The sequence below is a fragment of the Dermochelys coriacea genome, chromosome 2, assembly GCF_009764565.3.
Source record: "Dermochelys coriacea isolate rDerCor1 chromosome 2, rDerCor1.pri.v4, whole genome shotgun sequence".
NCBI classification, from domain to species: domain Eukaryota; kingdom Metazoa; phylum Chordata; order Testudines; family Dermochelyidae; genus Dermochelys; species Dermochelys coriacea.
In genome coordinates, this window is record NC_050069.1 from 204,491,993 (window position 1) to 204,514,497 (window position 22,505).

General features: G+C 36.4%; 1 protein-coding gene across 13 annotated transcripts in view; it reads left to right on the top strand.

Moving 5' to 3' along the window:
• The window catches only part of TBC1D5 (TBC1 domain family member 5), a 488,374-nt gene that overhangs the window by 279,292 nt on the left and 186,577 nt on the right, over nt 1–22,505 (top strand). For 12 of the 13 annotated variants that reach the window (XM_038389865.2, XM_038389866.2, XM_038389861.2 and 9 more), the window contains 5 exons: nt 2,867–2,975; nt 4,850–4,939; nt 5,051–5,122; nt 8,810–8,877; nt 18,088–18,190. In XM_038389865.2, the coding sequence (XP_038245793.1) occupies nt 2,867–2,975; nt 4,850–4,939; nt 5,051–5,122; nt 8,810–8,877; nt 18,088–18,190 (442 nt within the window). The remainder of the gene's footprint in view (nt 1–2,866; nt 2,976–4,849; nt 4,940–5,050; nt 5,123–8,809; nt 8,878–18,087; nt 18,191–22,505) is intronic. The other variant, XM_043509088.1, reaches the window with a different exon arrangement.

The following is a 22,505-nucleotide window of genomic DNA, read 5'->3' on the forward strand; positions in this document are numbered from 1 at the left end:
TCATTTCGACTTGCAAATTTTCTGCGAACCTGGGTTAATGAAGCACCTATGTGTGAGTTTACTTTGTGGAGGATACATCAGCTTGGAAGGAAATCTTTTAAAAAATCATTTTAAAAAATGAAAGCTAAATATTTGTTGAATGTTGTAGAATGCCACCAATATGGTAAATAGCCTCTAAAATTGTGGGATTTATAATTTTTTTAAACACCTTATCTTCTGTCTCTGATTTAAAGCTAGTTTTCCTGGCTTATTTTGTGTTAAATTCCAAATAAATGTTAAATTTTCATCATGTAATATGTCTGAGCAGTGACCCCTGTGCATGCCTGGCTGGTCAAAGAGCATTGTTGAGTGATGTCCGGCAGGAGCAGAACTTCATTAAACTCTGCTATTGAGTGCTCTTAGAGTAATATTTAATATTTAATATTCTAAGCAAAAAGTTGCTTAGAACATTTTTTTTTGTTTTTTTGTTTTTCCACAAGTCCAAACAGGGTGTGGATTATATACTTGCCAGATTTCAGCTTCAGCTGTTTTACTGTAGGCCTGTTGAAAACATGTCTTCAGAATTTAGTTACACTGAGAAAAATATATAATTTCCACTCTACTAACTCAAACTGTTGACGTCATTTTGCTCAAATTTTCCAAAATAATTTAGGCAGAGAGCAAGCCTAGACATTTTCAGCACAAAAGCAGAGGACTGTTTTGGAAGTTTTACTGGTATGTGAAACCCTAAGTTATAGGGAGACCTTTAAAAAAAAATGAGCTGCTGTAAAACCATCACCACTGGCAGCTTCTGTAATAAACATATTGGGACAGATTCTTTTCTCAGTTATACTCGCTTTATGTCTGCACTAACTAAGCTGTCATGGCCATGTCAGTGCAGAGTAATTCAGTGACTATAATTCCCTTTTAAAATTGTAAATGACACCAGAATCTGACCCAGTGTGTATATAATAAGACCTGCTTGGCCACTGTTATAATGGCATCAGTGATGCTACAAAACTGGACAGGAAATGAAGAATACTATATCCAGTAGAATACTGTATCCGGTAGAAACCCTAGGGGAATTTAGGTAGGCAGAATACTGTAGTTATCCATGTTTAAATTTTAACGGGCCAGATTCTCCTTTAAACTGTGTCCGCTTTACACTATACATCCAGCACAAAGCAGCCCTAAAGCCAGAATAGCCAGCATAGAAGCAAGATCCTCTGGTATAGAACCAATGCAGTGACTTCTATCATGTCATACCCTCTTCTGGCTGACATTGTAAGGGTCAGAGCTGGCACTCCCATCATAGAATATCAGGGTTGGAAGGGACCTCAGGAGGTCATCTAGTCCAACCCCCTGCTCAAAGCAGGACCAATCCCCAACTAAATCATCCGTGCACCCTGCCAATCTGCTGCCATACGAGCCCCTTGGGGCTGTTGGCAGATGGCACAAGTTAAAGCAACCTTTAGCCCACACAGACCAAAATTGGAGGAGCCCAAAGATTTCTTAAAGCAGCCTTCACATACCTCCCCAAATTTCACTCAGCTCTTCAGCTGCAGCCAAGGAACTGGGCTTAGAAATAAATCCTTAATGTAGGAAACGATGCTATGAGAAATTCACCTCTTCCTAACTGAAAGATGACATCTCCACTAGCATAGTGCCCCAACAGTCATTGGGGGTATTTGTTCAGAATGATCTCCGAGGAACTGAGTGGGAGGGGAGAAGTTCTTACAGCACCTGCCTGATCTATCTTAACCATATTTAGGCAATGAGATCTGATATGATCACACCTTGAGATTAAAAGAGTGATTTCTCCATTTCAGGTTTAGTTTCTTCCTAGGAAACCAAGTGCATCTCCTAAGAGAAGGACATAACTTTAACAACAATAACAACACGCTGCCGAGGCACATATGCCCCTGAATGTGTCCCTGATGATTTACAGTAAAATTACTATTTGAATTTGTGATAGACTTCAGGAACTCTTTCTGCGAAGGTCTGGGTTACTTTGGTTAGATCATCAAGAGGCTAGTATTATTCTTGAGATTCAATTCAGAGGAAGATGTAGGAAATATAGGTCTAATTCTTTTATTCAAACTCAGTAAATGGTTTGGGACAATTAATTTCCAATTGTTTCCCAGTAGAGCAGATTTACTTGTATATTAATGAGGCACAGGTGTTAGGCCCCTGGTGTCTGCATGCCTGGGAGGCATATTAAGGTTGTTTATCTAGTCAGCCATAGGTACTGCAAGGTACTCAAGCTTGCCTTTAACAGTTTATACAGTGAGGCTTTTTAATTTTTTGATGATTTTTTTAAATTTGCTAGCACCTGTTAAAATTTTAAAACTGATCATGTAGAAAGAAGTTGAAGTGATTTCAATAGTAAATAGCGCTAAATGTTAAAGAAAGTCCTCTTCTATTATGCTTAACTGCCCAGCTTGACTTTAAGAAGAAAAGAAGGTTCATTTACGCAAATATGTCATGTGAGGAACTAATACAGTCAACAGTATACTTTTCTGTTGCATATTTTTAGAATAGGTACCTCTTTGTCTATGGCTGAAACATGAATGTGCTTATATTAATATTCATTTTTCTTGTTTATTCACTGAACTGCAGTACCAACATTTTAGAGAAAATGGAATAGCCTCCATAGACATTATGAATTTCAGTTGCTGGCATAATTATAGCGATCTACATATTCATTAAATCCAGAGAAGAAATGTGTCCAAAAAGACAGCCATGCATTTAGAAACAGTACACAACTAAATATATACATTAAAAAAGTTCCCTTCCTTCTACTTATCCAAAATTACTTAGTGTGATATAGCCCTTAAGTCAGCTGAGGGTTTTTAATAATATTCATTCCTTCTTTTCTTTCATGTAGTAAAGAATGGGAAGAACTATTTGTAAACAACAATTACTTGGCAACAATACGGCTGAAGGGGATTAATGGGCAGCTGAGAAGCAGCAGGTTCCGTAGTGTTTGTTGGAAGGTAAGAAGAAAATATTTATTTACAGTTTGTGGTTGCAATATATCAACACATTACCTGATGCGTTGGAAAATTATTGATGCAAAGAATTACTGAATTTTCCAAGAGACTTCATTCCAATGTTTTCCTATCCATTTTATAATTCATAGGACATTTTGCTAATCATATTGTGTTGCCTTAAAGCTGAATTACTGGTGATAGTGAAGGATTTATATGAAAAAACATCTTTGTGTTGTGTAGCATTTTATTTTTAGTGTACAATTTCGTGTGACACATCCATGTTTCCTGATACTGTTTTTACATTGGAAAATATGCATATTGAGTGAAAAGGGGGACTTTGGCCTATAATTTCATATTTTGGGGACTAACTTTGATTTGTTTACAACCTATGTACTGCCTCTCCATAAGCAGCAACTGGAGAATCTTTCCCAATAAGAAAGAGAAAATTAGGAGATTCATGGCCTTTTTGTAGTTACTGGATAAAAGTAGGAACTTCCAGTCATACAAAACAAGAAGAGCCATCAGAAACCTTATTTCCTTCTTGAGCAAAATAAATAATATTGAGATACACAGAATGGTGATATAAAGTAATGTGTAACAAAATGGTCAGGGCTTTCTCCTGTGATAGAGGAGAACATCTTCCCCAATACAGGTTTCAGAGTAGCAGCCGTGTTAGTCTGTATTCGCAAAAAGAAAAGAAGTACTTGTGGCACCTTAGAGACTAACAAATTTATTTGAGCATAAGCTTTTGTGAGCTACAGCTCACTTCATCGGATGAAGCTCACGAAAACTTATGCTCTAATAAATTTGTTAGTCTCTAAGGTGCCACAAGTACTCCTTTTCTTTTTCCCCAATACACTTGCTGTATGTAATGGAAGTTTTTCAGCTCGATATCAACACAAAGACCTACAAAAAGAAACTTAAAATATACAGAGTAAGTGACAGTAACCAAAGAAAGAGAAGTAAGAAATTGAATGCATACAATATTAAACAGTTTTGCAATTTATAAAAAATATTTTTCTTCAGGAAGGGCAGGAAAATGGCTGCCCCAGAATTTTTACGCACACATTTTTGCACCGCCTATTCCTCCTTGTGTCCTAGAATTAGTTGCCTAAATCAGAATTTAGCCACCTAAATGAAAATGGCCTGATTTCAGGGGTGCTGAGCACCCACAACTTCCATTTAAATTAAATGAAGAGGGGCTTATCACCTTTGAAAATCAGGCCATTTTAATTTGGGAAATTGTGTGTGTATTGAAGTGCCTAATTTTAGGATATATGTTTGAAAATGTTGGCCAAAGTTTTCATTAAGTTCTTAATATTGAATATTCTAAAAAGAATTGTTTGGAGGCATTTATGTTCTTGACAGTATTTCCTAAGTATTTTAAGAATAGTTTAGAATGTTTCAAAAAGAAAACTCTTACATCGTTTAAAAATGACCAAAAAATACTAATGTTGGTCCATATCTTGCATCTAGTTCAAATAATCTTCCCCAGTTCAAAGGGGGAAATTTACATCCCTGTGTGTCTGATCCTCTAACACACAAAAAAAGAACATTTATCCTATAAAATTCAGAGCTTAGACTACATATTTTCTGAACTTCATCTTGCAAAGTCAGGCCTGTAAACTACCTCAAAGAAGTGTGGAGGATATTCTTTTTTTGTCCACAGTTGTCCTTCCAGTTTATCTCAGATAGGATATATTTTTGAATACCTAGCTTCTTTTCTGTAATCTCATTGATTGTAAATATATTGCATCATCTCCATGCTATGCTTGCAGCTCCAATCTTGTATTTTTCTACTTTGATCTCTTCCTATATTTATCTGCTGATGAAAATTCTTCTCTTTCTAATAAATGCATCTTTTCCTTTGTTGATAGTTGTTTCTAAATGTTCTACCACAAGACAGAAGTCAGTGGATAAATAAAACTTCAAAATTAAGAACATGGTATAACAAGATTAAAGAAATAGTAAGTAGAATATAAAAGTATCTTCCACTCACATGCCTGGATATTGGAACAGTACTTCTGATATGAGAGAAGTCCGAAAGTAGAAACCATTTTCTATTTCCCCCCCCCCAGCATATTACAAACCCTCGGAAAGCTGGACAGCAGGATCTGGTCATCAACAATCCACTTTCACAGGATGAGGGGGTAAGCAGATCCTCACTTGTATCATATATTGTGCATGCAACAAAATAAAATAAAATAATAATCTGGGTGCTCATCATCAGATTGGCAATAAGAGAACTCCTGGCCGATGAAGACTTAATGGGAATACTATCGTGCCACTCCTAAATTGAGCTGCTGTTGAGCAGTTGGTGCTCCCTCTCTAGGAGCTAAGTATACTGCCTAGTCAACTCTCCCAGCTGCTGATGCGTTGCTGAGCAAGAGATCAGTTTTGGGATTTGATTCTACTTTCACTGTATCTGTCCAACTGGTCGGCCATGTAATATGACTTGTATCATCCACTTTTACTGAAATGTCTGCACTTTTTAAAACCAAATTAATTATTGCTAAGTGAATATGGAATGGAACTAATAATGATTTGCTGCATATTTGGAAATATTGCCTGTTAAAATAATTATTCTTATTTATTTTTTCAAAATAAATGTAAAATGCTGTACATGAATATCAATTGAGTTGGTTGGATAGCGTGTCCAGAAAAATATTTGTAGGTTGATTGGTGATTTATCATGCATGAAGATTCTCAATCAAATTGCGGGTTGAATTGCTTTCAGTACTGTATTATCAAAACATGTTTACTATTATGTTCTCTCTGCCACTTAATAGTTAAAAAATTGGTATAATGAGATAGAGCTGAGATGAAAAAGATAATCAACCCCCACTCCTTTGAGGTTATTTAAAGACTTGATTTTACACACAGGGTTGCATGACCTTATCATTCTAGGGCGGGGGGTTCTCAGCCTCAGTGCTGTGACTCCCAACAGGTGTCAAAGGCTAGCCACCACCCTGTGCTACTAGATGGAAGAGGTGTCTGCTAAAGAATAAATTTGAGAACCACTGTTCTAGAGTCTTGAGTACTCTCTGCTGGTAGGGGATTATTTTCTATAGGTCATAGCAAGCAAGGAGAAATTAAGTCATTGTCATTGAGGAACTCCTGAAAAATGAAAGACCTAGAATTTAAAGGTTTCAGAGTAGCAGCCGTGTTAGTCTGTATTCGCAAAAAGAAAAGGAGTACTTGTGGCACCTTAGAGACTAACAAATTTATTAGAGCATAAGCTTTCGTGAGCTACAGCAAATGCATCCGATGAAGTGAGCTGTAGCTCACGAAAGCTTATGCTCTAATAAATTTGTTAGTCTCTAAGGTGCCACAAGTACTCCTTTTCTTTCTAGAATTTAAAGTAATACCGAAAACATGAAAAACACATTTGGCCTGATTTTCAAAAATGCTGAGTAGCCAGCAACTCTTAATGAAGTTTGCAGGAAGTGTGGGAGTGCAGTACTTTTGAAATCAAGCCACTTAGGTGTGTACATTTAGATTTAGGAGCCTAACTTTTTGCCATTTTTGAAGATCTTAGCTGTTCTTCTTAGTAGTGCTGTGTCTGTTGCACAGTAGTATGTCATTAAGCTTTATTATTAATCACAATTTTTCCAGCTTGTAAATTTTTAGAAAATTTTGGTTTTAACATTTTCTAAATAAGAGAAATAGTTATTTGGCTGGATTTATGGAATGTGCATCTGTTTTACAGATATTTGTGCTGGAACAGTATTCTGTGCATTTCTGTTTTGTTCTCAAATTAATAACCAATAACTGATGTGTTTTAATTTATTACTGTGTTTCTCTGTGTTTTATAGAGAGACATTTGAAAGGACAATTCAGTTATGAAACAGAATATCAAAAGCCAGATAATGAAAATAGGAACATCTATAGCCTGAAAACAGGGAGGGACTTTACATGCCATAGACCCATCTGAACCAAAGCAGGTTCAGATATAAAGAAGCCTTGAAGTCATTGCATTTCTATTGTATTGGTGGTCTGTACAAAGGGACTCCAAACCTACTTTCTGCACTGTGGGTGAAAAAAGGCTAATGAAAGGTCAAAGTTGTTATGGCAGGACAAATAGCAAGTGAGTTCATACGCACCACAAATTCACAGTGCCAAATCAAAAGTAGGAATAAAGCAGCAGTCCACCTTTATGCATTTCTTTATACAGAGGTGCTAGAACAATTTGTATAGTGGGGATGCTGAGAGCCATTGAACCAAACAGTAAACCATGTGTATATAATGGAAACCACTTCAAGCCAGGGGGGTGCAACAGCATCCCTACTTCCGGCACCTGTGCCTTATTTCCAATGGGGTAATCAGATGCACCACACCTTTGTTCTCTCCTTTTTAGCAGTGGGGATTCTGTTTCCCTACTCCCTCACAGTGTCTTATCAGCAAAGACTCTTTTCTAGAGCCTTACTCACATTGCAAAAAGAAAAGGAGTACTTGTGGCACCTTAGAGACTAACAAATTTATTAGAGCATAAGCTTTCGTGAGCTACAGCTCACGGATGCATCCGATGAAGTGAGCTGTAGCTCACGAAAGCTTATGCTCTAATAAATTTGTGAGTCTCTAAGGTGCCACAAGTACTCCTTTTCTTTTTGCAAATACAGACTAACACGGCTGCTACTCTGAAACCTGTCATTACTCACATTGTAATCTTAGTCTCATATAGGCAGGTATAACTAAGATTAAATTAGGTGAAGGGTATTAGTTTGGATGGGACAGTGTCAGGTAAACATTTAAATATTTGAATGTCTGCTTTGTTTTTCACTGTTTGTAGAAGCTAAAGAAAAAGTTATAGAAACTAAATTAAAAAATCTTTCCATACTAGTTTTATCTTCCTGCAGTTAGCAAACATTGATTTACTTTCCCCTTTGTTTCTTGTGGGGTATAAGCCACCATGGTAATTAATTGTTTACAGAAAATAAAATGTTTAAAGGCTGTAGATGTCCCTATTTTCATTTCCTGGCTTCTGATATTTTGTTTTACATGTCTAACGTCTTTTCAGATCTCTCTCTATGCAGCACAGGAGAGCACAGTAATATAGTAAAATAAATCAATTGCTTATCTGCTGTGAATTTTGCCCCTCTTATGCTCTGATCAGTACTGTCAAGCCACCATACTGCTACAGTGGAAGCTGCTTCTGCTTTACACTCCACTTTCTTCAACAGTATAATAACCCGATGGCCTTGATTGAAGCATCGGAAGGGTAAAATGACAGGTTAGCTTTTGGGACGGGTTGGTGAACAGGGCCAGGATGGCAGAGGAAAAAGAGGAGCACAAGTACAGATACAGAAGTCAATGAAGTTAATTTAAACTATATTTCAATTTAAGATTTTTTACATTAATAATTAGTTCTCTCCTTCTGCTCAACATGAGACTTTCCTTTGCATAGTGTGTTTGAGGGACTAGAGAGATGCCCTTTGTGTGACTGGTATTTTATTGTCATGCATTCCCTACTTGATTTATTTCTGCCAGGGCTCAATAGCTCACTTGCAAATAATTAGCCAATGTGCAAGTTAAGCCAATTTGTAATTGCTTCTGAATACTTGAAAATTATGTGGTCCAGTGGATTGCGCATGGAGCTAGGAAGGCCAGAAACTCATGAGTTTTAATCTCTGCTCAACACTGACTTACTGTGAGGCCTTGGGCAAGTCACTAACCTAGTTGTCTGTTTCTTCATCTGTAAAATAGTGATAATACCTATCTCCCAGCGATGCTGAGGATTAATTGGTTACATTTTTACAGCACTTTGCAGATAGAACTTTCTATATAAGATTAAGGTATTGTCGTATTTTTTTTCATGCTATTATTTTGCCTTTTTTCAGTCCCTTTGGAACAAATTTTTCCAGGATAAAGAGCTTCGAGCAATGATTGAACAAGATGTGACAAGAACGTATGTAGACCTAGGAGGAACTTTTTAAATAAAATTCTAACTTTGTTTTTTTATGCTGTGTACACTGCTTTGTGTTTCTTGACCTAAAATTTTATTACAATTCAAGGATTGGTGTGTGCGTGTATGGAGAAGTTTTCTTTGAGAGAAAAAGGAGAAAAAAGTATTGAGTTGAATGTTAAACTCTAGAGATTTGTTGATGGTATTGAACTGAAGCTCTCTTAAATTAAGGTATTAAGAAATGTTATATTAAATATAAAATACATTTTTCTGTATGAAACAAAAATTGAGTAAGAGTAACTGACAGGTCTTTTGACTAAATTATGTTCATAATAAAAGATTGAACAGATGATTTTCTGTAATTCTTAACATTTATTCAATCAATAATAAAAAGCAGTATATAATTAGTGAGAAATATCATTCATTGAGAGAGGTTTAGCATTTCTATTTTTAAGTATCATTTTTCTAGTGTTGTTTGTCACAGATGCCTTTTAAAATTTGCCCTAACATCTCTGTGACTATTCTTTCATCTTTTTGGCCCTTAGGTCTTTCCTGTTTAGAAACTTTTCTGAGTTAGAATATTCAGTTCCTGAAAATATTTCATCAGGATTGGATTACTGACTGTAATGTGTAAATCTAATGAAATTCAATTATAGTTTTTTAAATATGTGACGTTACTACACTAGATGGCATACGTTTTACTTATAACTTGAAATAAAATAGTATTGGTCAGTCTTTTAAAAACCCTTGTCTTTAACCCATTTCATTTACTATATAAATGTATAAAAACAAAGCAATGAGGAAGAATCATTAATATTGGTTTCTGGAATATTTTGTATGTCCATCCCTAGACCTGTTTGAATGCATTTTTGTCTGTAGTATAATTAAAATCTGAATATGCTTTGAATTTGAATATGTTCTCACAGATGGTAATTTTTGTTTGTAAATGGAAATGGTTCAGGATGTTCTAAGATTAAAATATATACATATCTAAACTATAACTGGGGAATGAATATTAGTATAGTGATAGATATGGTAGTTAGAGGACCATTGTAAAAAAAAAAATATAAAGTCCAGACTGCTCTGACATTAGCAATGGAGTACAATGAATGGATATCTTTGTTGTCCATTTATCTAAATAAATGTGAAGAAAGAACATTCTCTATAGCCATTTATCCAAAATGTTGTCTACGTCCAAAAATAACAGTGCTTCATCACAAGTCATCAGTATCAAAAAAGTCAAGAAGTGTGAAAGTTAAAATTCTCATAGTAACATTAATTTACCTACATTGCACATACGGTACATACTTATTTAATTGCCTAGCTAATCATAAAACATGTTATATGTAAAGTGGGTGAGTTAATTTTTCTATGAAAATATTAGAGTTTACATTTCCTGGCTTTTGTGTTTAAAACAGTTTTTAATGTTGTATTCATAATTTTTCATTTAAATTCTTATTAAAAGTGGGTGGGCAGGCGGTTTGCATTTAATGGTACTCCATCAATTTTAAATATCATAAATAAATATAAAATTAAAAATGGTTTGGGGTACCATTTTTATGACTTCCCATGTTTTAAAAACGTTTTAATTTACCTTGTTATTGAATGAAATACCCTCATAATCCAACAGAGTAAATGGATTAGCTTGTTGTACATGTGAATCTGAGAAAGCAGCTGCATACACAAGCACAAAGTAACCACACTAGAAAAACTGCAAAAAATCATTTTCTTTAATCTTTCAGTTACAGTAATCTTAAGTGTAACAATACTAAGCATTAATAAGCTTGGACAGAAATGTGATTCTTTTTTTTTTTTTAGGTTGGAGTTTCTGTAATAGGCTCCAAATTTTAAATTTCAAAATTAATTTAGATAAATGGGACTGTGAGAGAGGTGAATTCATACATTTTCTATTGCTGAAAACATTTTTCTACAAGGCTGGGTTAACATGGCAGCTGCATGTCTTGCATACCTGAAAGAGCAACAGAAAGATACAACTGTAATTTGCATTTTTTGAGAATTATGGTGTGTTTTTCAATTAGACATTTACAATCCCCCACGAAGCCACGTTGGAACACTGCACTGGGAGTGTCAGATTGTGGGCATGGCTTATTAGGCCCTGCTACAATTTTAGCATGTTATTCAGCATATTCAGAACTGACTTTTAAAGAATTTAATGTTTGAATATTTTTCAAATTAAATCTGGGGAAAGGGCCTATTTACAAGCAAAGTATTAAAGGTTTTTGTTGAACCATTTTTAAGTTATTAGTGATGAAAATCTAAATGATGAAGTTTCTTGTTTTGCTGTCCAAGAGCTGAGAGGTATCAGAATTGATTTTTCTTCAACTCTATAGAAATATTTGTATCTGAGCTTTAACCAAGCATAGTTAGTTTCATCCTCAAATGTGAAGCTTTTCAGAAAGCTGTGAAGATAGGCGGTTATAACGAAAGTACTAACCTAACCTTAATTATGTATAGCAGCCACTACCAGGCTGCCACTATAATGCTATATTATATTATTCCACTAAAAAAGAAAACCTGAGCGTACACAATAGTTACTCGCAGTAGATGTAAGAAAGTCATGAATAATTACCATCATTCAGCAAATGCACTAAAGAACAATGCTTGTGTATTTTCTATTAATAAAATATGTAGAAGCTAAAGCATAGCTTTTAAAAGTTCTTCCCAGCTCTCTGTCTCAGAAACCAACTGTTTCACCTCAGATGCAAAAATTTATTTTAATGCTATATAATGTGTATAAATTATTTTGTTTTGTGAGGATACATCTGTGTACTCAAACTAAGATACCGTCCACTCACTTTCATCACCTTCTTTTCTTTTAAGTTAGGATTCTGAATACCCAGTCTTCAACCTGTCTCTCAAACATTCAGAGTTAAAATAATTTGTAGGGATCCCCACTGGACCATCTACTGTGTTTTCCCTTTCACAATAGAACCTCTGCCTGCTGCTAAAATGGATTTGTACATCAAGATCTATATGTCTGAAGAGAAGAAGTGGCAGCTGCTATTGTTTCAAAGAAAAGCAACTTAGGTTGAGAGAGGTGAAGTAGAGCAGCTTTGTCCTTCTTTCCAAGGTTGTGAGAGAGCTGAAAGAAAGGAGCATCTATGCAGTTGATGGGTCTATCTACCACACATTCATTGAATTCTCTTTTTGAACCCACTTACACTTTTGGCTTCAGCATCCCCTTACAATGAGTTCCACAGGTTGATGGTGTGTTGTGTGAAGAAGTATTTCCTCTTGTTTGTTTTGAACCTGCTGCCTGCTAATTTCATTGAGTGCCCGTTGGTTCTTGTGTTGTGTGAAGGTGTAAATAACATGTCCTTATTCACTTTCTCCACACCATTCATGATTTTATAGACCTCTATCACATCTTCCCTTACTCACCTCTTTTTCAAGCTGAACAGTCCCAGTCTTTTTAACCTCATACCCTTGGTTTCATACCCTTAATCATTTTTGTTGACCTTCTCTGTACCTTAGTGAGGCATGATTTCCCTTTACCAAAAGCAGTTTTGACTCTTCCTCAACAAATTGTGTTAATCTGTGTGTCTGATAATTCTTTTCTTTACTATAGTTTCAACCTTTTATTTTGGGGAGAGGTATTTTTCTCTTCTTCCACTGTTGCTGCTGCTGTCTTTCCCCTATTTGGCCTATTTCTTTGGGTATGCCTAGAAGCTTATTTCTTCACAGGCCCCCTGTTATCTTTGGGTAGCCCAATATTCCTGGGGAAAGGAACATTTTCTTTTCTTTCCTCCTCCAACCCCAAATTGTTGAAATAGTAGCAATAGCTTCTGCTCTTCTGGCAGCTTATGCAGTCCTTGGTGCGGTTTCCCCGCCCATGCTGATAAAGTTGAGCAGAGGGTAGTCTCTCTGGAGCCCCTAAATATCTTAAATTAACTTGTAGAAAAACAATCAACTCACCCTGACTTTCACTTGTATGAAGTGAGGGTATTTTTTTAAAGCTGACTTCAGTGCTAATTCATTTGCTCCCCCTAGCTGCAATAAAACATGATGATAAAATACCTGTTTTTAATGTGATCCTCACTCTGAGCTGTAATTAGACGTAGTACCCTGCTTTTTTCTAAAATGTTTCCTACTTCTTTTGATCTGAAGGTACTGTACTTCTAAAACAGACTCTAATTGTACACTAACATTCTCTGTAAAATTCTTCCTGAGCTGATAGTTCTTTCTTAAGCATCATGGTCTCTTGTGTTCGCATTTACCATAATTAACACTTCAGCCAGTTTATTCATGAGTTCATTTTTATCCTTCCTTCCAGAATCTCTGATATTGTAGATACTCAGAGATATCTTTGCATATTTTTGAGTTTTCTTTGTTTCTTTCTTTCCTAAACTCCGTAGGGCAGGGCTGAATAACAGTCCTTCATAAATAATCTCTTCAAAATCCTAAATTACGTTGATTGCCATCTGCTGTAATGTACCTTTGAAGCCTCAGATGTGTCCTTCTTTACAGTAATGTGATTATTACAAATGCAGACAAGTTTCCAACTGTTGGTCTAATGTTATTCCCATCAAATGCCAGGAAAATGTTATGTTCTTCAGCCCAATACCAGGGCCGTAGTCAGGACAGGGTGAACATGGTAGCCACATAGGGCACAAAGCTGATGGGAGAGGAGGCAAAAAAATGGAGTGGACAAAAAAAATGGTAGGGGGTAGAGCCCTGCAGTGGTACTGGGATCCGTGGGTCCAGTTATCATCCCATGCCACCCTTCCTTCTGCGCTGCTGGCAGCACTGCCTTCAGAGCTGGGCAGCCAGAGAGTGGCAGCTGCTGGTTGGGACGTTCGTGTTGTTTGCGGCGTGGGAGGACTGTTTTTCTTTATCCCGCTCCCATCCCACCCTCCAGTACCTGCTCCCAGTGCTCCCACATTGCTTGTTGGCTTCTTATCCCACTTCTGCAATCATGGCAGCGGGACCTGCGGGATCCCAGTCCCACTGCCCTCCAGGATTGGGATCCTGTAGGACCTGCTGCCTTAATAGTGGGAGTGGGATAAAAATTCAACAAATAATGTGGGAGAGGGTGGGAGTAGGTATTGTGGGGCAGGATGGAAGCGGGATTAAAAAAAATAGCCCTAGGCAGGACTCTAGTTGGGGGCACAAATATGCTTGCTCGTCTCAGGCACTAAAATCCGTAGTAATGGCACTACCTACTACCTTGCTTATTCTCTTTAATGCCACCATTTTCAAGTCACTTAACTGTGCCTCAGTACTTGGCATTTGTATAGTGGCTCACATCTGAGGATTCCAAAGCATTTTTAAGCATTAAATAATTAAGACTTTATTATTTTTGTGAGTACCCACAGTGTTGCTAACTCTCACAGTTTTCTCTCAAGTCGCATTACAATTTGTGTTTTTCTTAATCTCGGCTACTGGAATCAAATGAATATGTGAGAATCTGAGTTTTCATTTAAAAAAATGGTTCTAGCCCTCATGGTTGTGGCGAAAAGCATGAAAATGTGATCCCACTGAATTCGAATGGCTCAAAACCCAGCAGCTAAATGAAAACTCCCAATTTGTCTTTAAAATTATTTCCGAATAATTCTCATTATTTTTTAACATTTGGGGTTGTCAGTATTGTATCCACTTTGCAGCTGGCTAACCTAAGCCACAGAATTAAGTAACTTACACAGCAAGGCACAACAAGACAGCGCAAAAGCCAGACATAGAAGGCAGAAGTACCTAACTGGAGTACCTTATGTCCTGTTCATATTCTACTTTCCATGAACCCTTTATTTTTGGATAATTTGTAGTCTGGTAGCACCTAGAGGCCCCGTTATGCTTGGCACTGTATAGTTTTATCCACAATCACTCACTTGTCTTTCTCCAAGCAGATATTTCCGTTTACACTTCTTTTTGGGCTATAGTTTCTGACACAGGAACTGAAGCTAAAGACCTAAGATAATTAAACTGTTCCAACTGTTGAGCACCATCTGAGCTTCTATCTATCTAATCTATCTTTTCCATTGTATATTTGCAAATTCCTTTTGAATGGTCAATACAATAATAAAATTACTCTCTTTACAAAATAAGTGTGAATAATGAACCCTATGTTGCAGTATTTCACTTTTTTTTAATCTCCTCCCTCAACTGTTCTGCTATAGCCTTCTCTCACTGTTATCATCTATGATAGAGGAAAAGGTTAGAAGAGGCTGTCCCAATACACATTTAAAACATTGTTCAGTCTTATGATAAAAATGTATGTTTGCCCAAATTTTTGGATATTTTAAAGAAATAACTTCAACCCCTCACACCTCTCCCTCAGTATCATATTTTTAATCTAACTGAAGCAAAAACATTTCTATGAGTAATTGAATAGAATTGATTTTGGCGTGTTAATCTTGATGATCTGCCCAGTGTTATAATGTTAAAGAAGAAAAACCTGCCATATTTGGGTGATCACACCAAAATAGCAGCTTGTGTTTACATTTTCACACTCTTAGAGGTGAACAGTAGAGACATATGAATGACTGCTTTATGTTCATTGTTCCTGTATAATATACACAAAATACTTGCTCGTGCACACACAAACAGGTTTCACATATGCACCTATTCACAGCTTGGAATGTGAAAACTTAAACACAAGGCATTCTTTGGGAGTTGTGAGCCACTGCTCTGTGTTTATTTTAATTACTAGAAAAATTAAGCAGACTTTTAGGAATAAGTGTCAACAATTAGTCTGCTGCCCAATAGACAATAGACACTGCAGTTCTGAGTTATCTTTTGAACTGTTCTTCTATTCTTTTGTCTAGTTCTCTGCACCATACCCTCCTCTTTTGTTTGTTACTGTTTCAAACAGTCACTATTTCTCACAAGTGTGGAACCTTCTCAAATACAGACAGCTTTGGTGTGGGCTTATTTTTTGAGGCATATCCTGTATAATTTTAACCCTACAGTTTGCCTCTCCTTTGAATCTCCAAGGAGCAGATTGTACAGGAATACATTGCTTGCCAGTAGTTACACATTAATATTTGCATTGCCCCGGATTGCTGGGGAATAGGATTTTCCCCAGGCTTCTGACATCTTCTATTTCCTTCCTCTTAAGTTTTTTAACACTTGTTCATAGCTCATTCTCTCCTGTCATAAATTTTATTTCCGCAAAAGTATCAAGTGATTTCTTGAAATTAAGGTGGTACGCGAGACTGCCGCTTCTGAAAATCTGATATAGGATGATTAGGCATTATAGAAAGTTTCAACAGGACTAGATAAATGGCAGTTTGCTAGACCTCAAGAACTTCAGGAACCCTGTTATTTCTTCAGTTGTGAATGCAACTCCCATTATCTATTAATCAGGTCCCAGAGTTTTATGATCAATTTCCTAGACATCTTCATGACATAGTAAAACATTTATTACAGCATCCCTTTTTATAAAAATACCTTAAGAGTCCACAAAACTAAGCACAAATTATTGAATTTTGATATATATTTATCTCCTTGTACTCCCTGTATACCATTATGACGATTTACAAATCAGCGAATGTATCAGTTGTATTATTTTTAATGGCTTCCTTTGCCCATTTTTTAATCTTGCAATTGGAGATGAGTACTGATCTTGAAATGGCAGGATAGTCCTGATATTTCAGTTGAAGTTGCCAACCTCAATCACATTCAGAGCATTCAAGCAAGTATATTTTAATTATTTGAGGCCTTGTGTTTCTTCAGTGTTTCATTTTCTTGAAATCAAATGTTTTAATGACTAGTAGTCTCTTTTGCCATATCATGAATACATCCTGAGCTATTTTTGAATCCTTCAGTGCAAAACTGATCAACAGGTGGGCACAAACTGGAAGTAGAAGCAATTGGAGATGTTGTGGTAGGTCACACACCACCTCCTGAGAGCAGCACAGTCCCCGGTTTGCTAGATCTTACAGCAGGAGTCTGGGTACAGGAGGGAAGAAGCCTTCCCCCCTTGCTTTGGCAGCTGCTTCCCCACTCCCCTGCCCACTCATTCCATCTTTTTACTCTCTACTTGAGCAAGGCATGGTTCTAAGGCAGAGCAAGGGTCTCTTCAAGGAAAAGCCATGGGACCTCCAAACTTTGGAACTCTGATAGCGAGAATCGTGTTCTTATATTGCACACAGTCTTGTGGATTAGATTCTCCAGGTCAGTCGCATTGTCCGGCTATCCCGAAAGAAGGATAGGAGACACTTGATATGGATTTAATCAGGCTGCAACTTTACTATTAGATGTCTGAGACTACCGGGCAGATAAAAGTGTACAGTGCAACTCCAGGTTCATTCAAATAACTACCCAGGGCTTCCATCAGCCCCACTTAATTTTCCATCTAGGTCTTCCAGCCAACTCATGGCTTGGACCTTACCATCTCCCACCCTCACCCCCCAGTAGGAGGAGTAAGATGGGCTATAAGAAAGGGGAGTTGGCTCCCTTCTGTACTAATCATAGGAGCCCTGAACCACTCCTCGTTTTGTTCCTTTAATCAGCACCTCCTTTTCAAGTCCTTTACCAGGCCATTTATCTGGTTACTGGATGCTTCCCTATGGAGTACCTGCACTGGACATCTGCCCCACACTTACAAAACAAGTTGTAACATATAGCCTAAACCCCCTTTCCTCCTCACCATAATAGGTCCTCCCTGACACCCGATGTGGGGAAGGCAAAAAACCCGATTCCACCTATGTCAATATGGTGGTGAGGGAAAAATTCCTTCCCTAAAAAGGAGTGACAATGCCCATAGCAGGTCCTAACTGAACCTGATATTTGCATCTCGAGGGGTGGGAGAGTGAGTGCTGCCTTGCTTGCTGCCTCTAAAGCACTGCTACCTTCCTGCAGCAAGCCTGGACAACGTGTCCCTCACACCCTGGCTTCAGGAGTGGTTACTTACACAAAATTTGGTAATTAGAACAATCTGCCTGCCATTTAATTTTGTTGTATAAATCTAGTCTTTAATCATAGGGTATTATGCATTAAATGTGATGTATACTTAGGCTTGATGTATGCTAAATGATATGGTTCACAAAGTTTTGTTTGGAAAATAAATATCACAACTTTTTCCTTTAGTTGTTATTCCAGCAGAACCACAATACGCAGAGAAAATGGGAAAACAGATATTATAGCATACCTAGGACTGTTTATAGATGCCCAGGTTTATGTCTAAATCAAGTGTCTGAGGTAGTTTTTGTGAGCTATGTGGTTTACATTAATAGAATGTTTTTCTTTTTTCAGATTTCCTGAAATGCAGTATTTCCAACAAGAATGCGTGAGAAAAATTCTTACAGATGTTCTGTTCTGTTATGCTAGAGAAAATGAGCAGTTGCTTTATAAACAGGTAATGAAAATATCGTACAGGTGGCATCCATTGACTCAACATTTTCTATAGAGCTTGACAAATGATTGAACAATAATGTAGGTTTTATTGTATCCAAAGTTGTATCATAATGCTTAAGTAATCAAAGAGCTACTTGTCAGCTGCACGGTAAGAAAATTCAAGCACATGTGCTTCCTTCTCATGATAAGACATTCCCTCAAATTGTCTTCTGTAAGCTGCTAAATCTTATCTTCCAACTTTTCTGAATATGTTTATTAATCTCTTTTAAACCAAAAGCTTTTCTGGGCTTAGATGGATAAATACTGTATATATGCACCACCGTTAAAATGTATGATACTGAATAACAATATAAAAAAGTTGAAGGGTTGATAGGGGATAATCAAGCAGTTTTACAACATACATAACATTTGAAACTCTTCTCTGGTTTCTACAACATGATGCAGATATACTATATGTTTGCTGTTTGGCCCTTGACCATATACTACAGCACCAAAATATGATGCAGTATAGTGGGTGCAGTTGAAAAGTTTTAAATCTTTTTATCAATATATATGTTAATATGAGTTTCATTATATTACTAGATAGAATATCTACTAAAACCAATAGTCTCTTACTGTTAAAAGGTAAAAGATAACATTTCAAATGCACCAATTGTGCATTCCTTTTAAGATGAAAGTTAAATTCAGCATTTGCTCTTAAGGTTTTAAAATGAGCATAATGTTTAAATGCTTTAACAAGCCTCATGTACAATACTGAAATAAACATAGAAATCAGAATATTTTATGTTTACTTTTGGAGTAATTTAACATATGTGCTGAGACTAAGAACTAAGTGACTATGAACAAGGACTAAACTGTCGAGAAACTTTACGTAGACAGAAAGTGATTTATGACAAAAATGCAGAGTTGCTGTAAGCATACAAATCTTTATAACATAGTGTATCCTTTCACACATTCTGCAACCACTCCATCCCCAAGCTAGGAAATTATTTGTGTCTCATGAAAAGATCCGCGTATTTGAGTCGAAGCAGCAACTTATCAAGAACTGTCTTGTAGATGGTATCGAAAATCAAATATACACTTAACAAAAGCAGCAAATCTCTATCAGCTGGCAATTTTTTATTTTTGATCGACTCTGAGTAGAGAGCTACCTTGTGTCATGGAGAGAAAAAATTAGATCAGCAAGCTGTATTTTTCAGGGCACTGTTGTGGAAAACACTCCAACAATACCCAGCCTTCCACATTTCTAGTGAATATAACCCAGAGTATATGTGATGAGGAGGTGATGGGGGAGATGGAAGATCACATTCTAGCTAATTTAGTGCATCATTTATTAAACAAGAAGTATAATTTCACTCTTTGATATGACTTAAAAGGACTTAATTACCCCCTGCTTTAAAATCCTGTAGATTCCTTACAGAGAAATAATACCTTGCTACGTAAGGCTTGAATATTTAGCTAGATCAAATTAAAAAAAAAACCACACTGAGTTTCATCACAAGCTGTTAAAGCTATTATTTTGTACTAGGTGACACCCCGTTTAACATAGACCATATTGTTAATAGTTATGGGATTTTATTGAATTAATGAGACTGTTATCATGTAGTAGAGTGTCTTGCTGAGTTAATTGAAACTGCAGAGATTATATAAATGGTATTAATGAACTTTGACTGCCTGATGCCTCGGCTTTAATAAAGACTTCTTGGTGGGCTAAATGAACATAGGCAGATAAAAGAACAGGTTCAATTTTGCGAGCCTACAGGCTGTTGAGAAAGAGAACTTCTTTTTACCTCTGTTTTTGACTGGTGTCACTTCAACAGTGTAGTCATTTCAGAAGAAGGTTGCCACGAGAGTAAAAGGAGGGGTAAAGGGCAGAAAATAAAATGAATTGGAATGATGAAAAATGGCTAGTATCTATGACAAGTATTCAGTGCAGTAGCCAAGAATTGTGGTGCTGTGCCAAAGTCACCAAACAGCCAACTAATCTTTCTCTTCTTTGTCCCTTCTTTTTCCACTCCCACTACTATCACCACTACTTGTTTCCAGGATCTGCATTCTTGAATCAAGAATGCCTCCACAAAACTATCATCAATAATAACCATCTTTTCTTTGTATTCTTGGCCCTCTTGCCTGTAGATTACTTTCTCTTTCAAAGCCCCTGTCAGTACTGTGTCAAAGACTAGCTGACAAGAAGTACTGCGTGTGTGGTGAGGTCAGCATATAATTTTTGGTGTCTCTTAATCCTGTCAAATACCTGTCCATGATAATCCACTCATTCAGCCTTGCTTATTTCATTTTGTTTCTAGGAAAGAAGCCAATCCTAAAATAGGTTCAGCTGATACAAAACATAGCGCTGATCTGCTTAGCAGTTAGAGTTGCACTAACACATCACTCAAGTGTTCCATGCTGGCTCCCAAGGAAACCACAAAGTCCAGTAGAATGTTTTTACCTTGATAGTCAAAGCCCTTCACGGGACTGGCCCTAGCTACCTTTAAGATCATCTCTGCCTTTGTGATCATGATCTCCCATGACAGCTACATTCCTTGGTACATTGCAACAGTTAACTGGTTAACTGGTAGGAGAAGATTCATACATGCAGTAGGTAACATTTTTACTGGACCTAAATTATGGAAGTCAATCCTTTAAGAAATTGGTGTAATAACAAGTTTTAGAACTAAATACAAATGACAGACCTTTCTCTCAGTTTCTACACACCAAACACCTATTTGTACACAAATGTAAACAAGCAAACAAAAACCTTTTATGTTAATGAAGCTATTGCTCTGAAAGGCTTGTGTGAAAGAACAAGAGAACTTGTTATTAGTTTTGGGTTTAAATGTTTGGGAGGCACCCTTGGTCTCTAGTGACTTGGGTCCATATAAACCTAGCTAGATTGTAGATTTCCAAGGTCTGGAACAGTGTTATACCTCATCAGTTGTACAAGTGGTCAAGTTCACAGCTTTTAATTGAAACTGTTACTGTACTTAAACATTTAATTCACAATATCAGCAAAGTTTTACAATGCTTTCTTACAAGGAGCAATTTGTATGTTTGTTCAATGTGTGTGTGTGTGTGTGTGTGTGTGTATATATATATATGTATATGTATATATACACACACACACACATTGAACAAACATACAAATTGCTCCTTGTAAGAAAGCATTGTAAAACTTTGCTGATATTGTGAATTAAGTGTGTGTGTGTGTGTGTGTTCGTAGTAGGTTTTATTGTCTCTTTTTGACCAATATAAAGTAAGATTTTATTTGACTAGCAAAATATATTACTCTCCCCAGTCATATTTATGGGTGATAGAATTTTGCAAAACAGTAATAAAGACTTTTAAGATTTAAACATCAGTAGATCTTTGATTTTCTAAAAAGCATTGGTATGTGTAGAAGTATAAAGCGAGTATATTTGTTTTTCATACAAATATGTTAAAATGATCATTAACATTATCTTCAAAAGGCCGTACAAATTTGGGTGCCAAAATGCTGGCTCTAGTTAATTGAAGAGAAATAAAATAATTAAGCCAGGCCATTGGGTCAACCATTGTTCACTCATACTTTTATTGTCTTTTTCAGTATAATGTTGAAATGTATCAATTTGTATTTCATTTCTAGAAATGCCGTATTTCTGGTTTTCTTTTAAAACCAGAGACTGCATTATGAAATCAGCATTTTGCTGTTGTTGGCAAGTGTCATAAAATTATCCGAATTCTGTCAACTCTTTTATTAACACTAAAAAGTTCTAGGAAACTGTTGATGTACTGTAGAAAAATATGTGTATATAATACACTAGTGGCTTCTACTACCAAGCCAAAAAGCTCTAAATGTTTAAAGTACTCTTTTAACTGAAGAACAGAGGTGTCTTTTTGAAATCCTGATATTTTATCATCCATTTGCTCTTTTACTGTTTTATGTGGATAGTCTTAATGATTAATGATTTTCTTTAATGATTCTGCTTTATTTGCAAGTTATTATGCTATAATATTGGGAAATTGTGTGCTATGCTGGGCTCTTATCTTCTATAACTAATCCTATCTTATGTCCTTTTATATTCTTACTCTGTAGTTTGTATGTTTAATTTTTTGGTAGTCAGTTTGTGTTAGACAACCATTCTCGGCAGCCTCATTTCTCTTACACAATTTTCATATGTATGGGGAGATAGAAGATTTGGACAATAGTAGATTTTATATTTATGCTTAACTTTTAGGGGGTGGGAAGTCAATAAAATTACAGCCTATGTAGCCTGCAGTTTATCTCAGTATTTTTAGCAGTTTTGTCCATCTTCCTCTCTCTGGTCCTCCCAAACTCT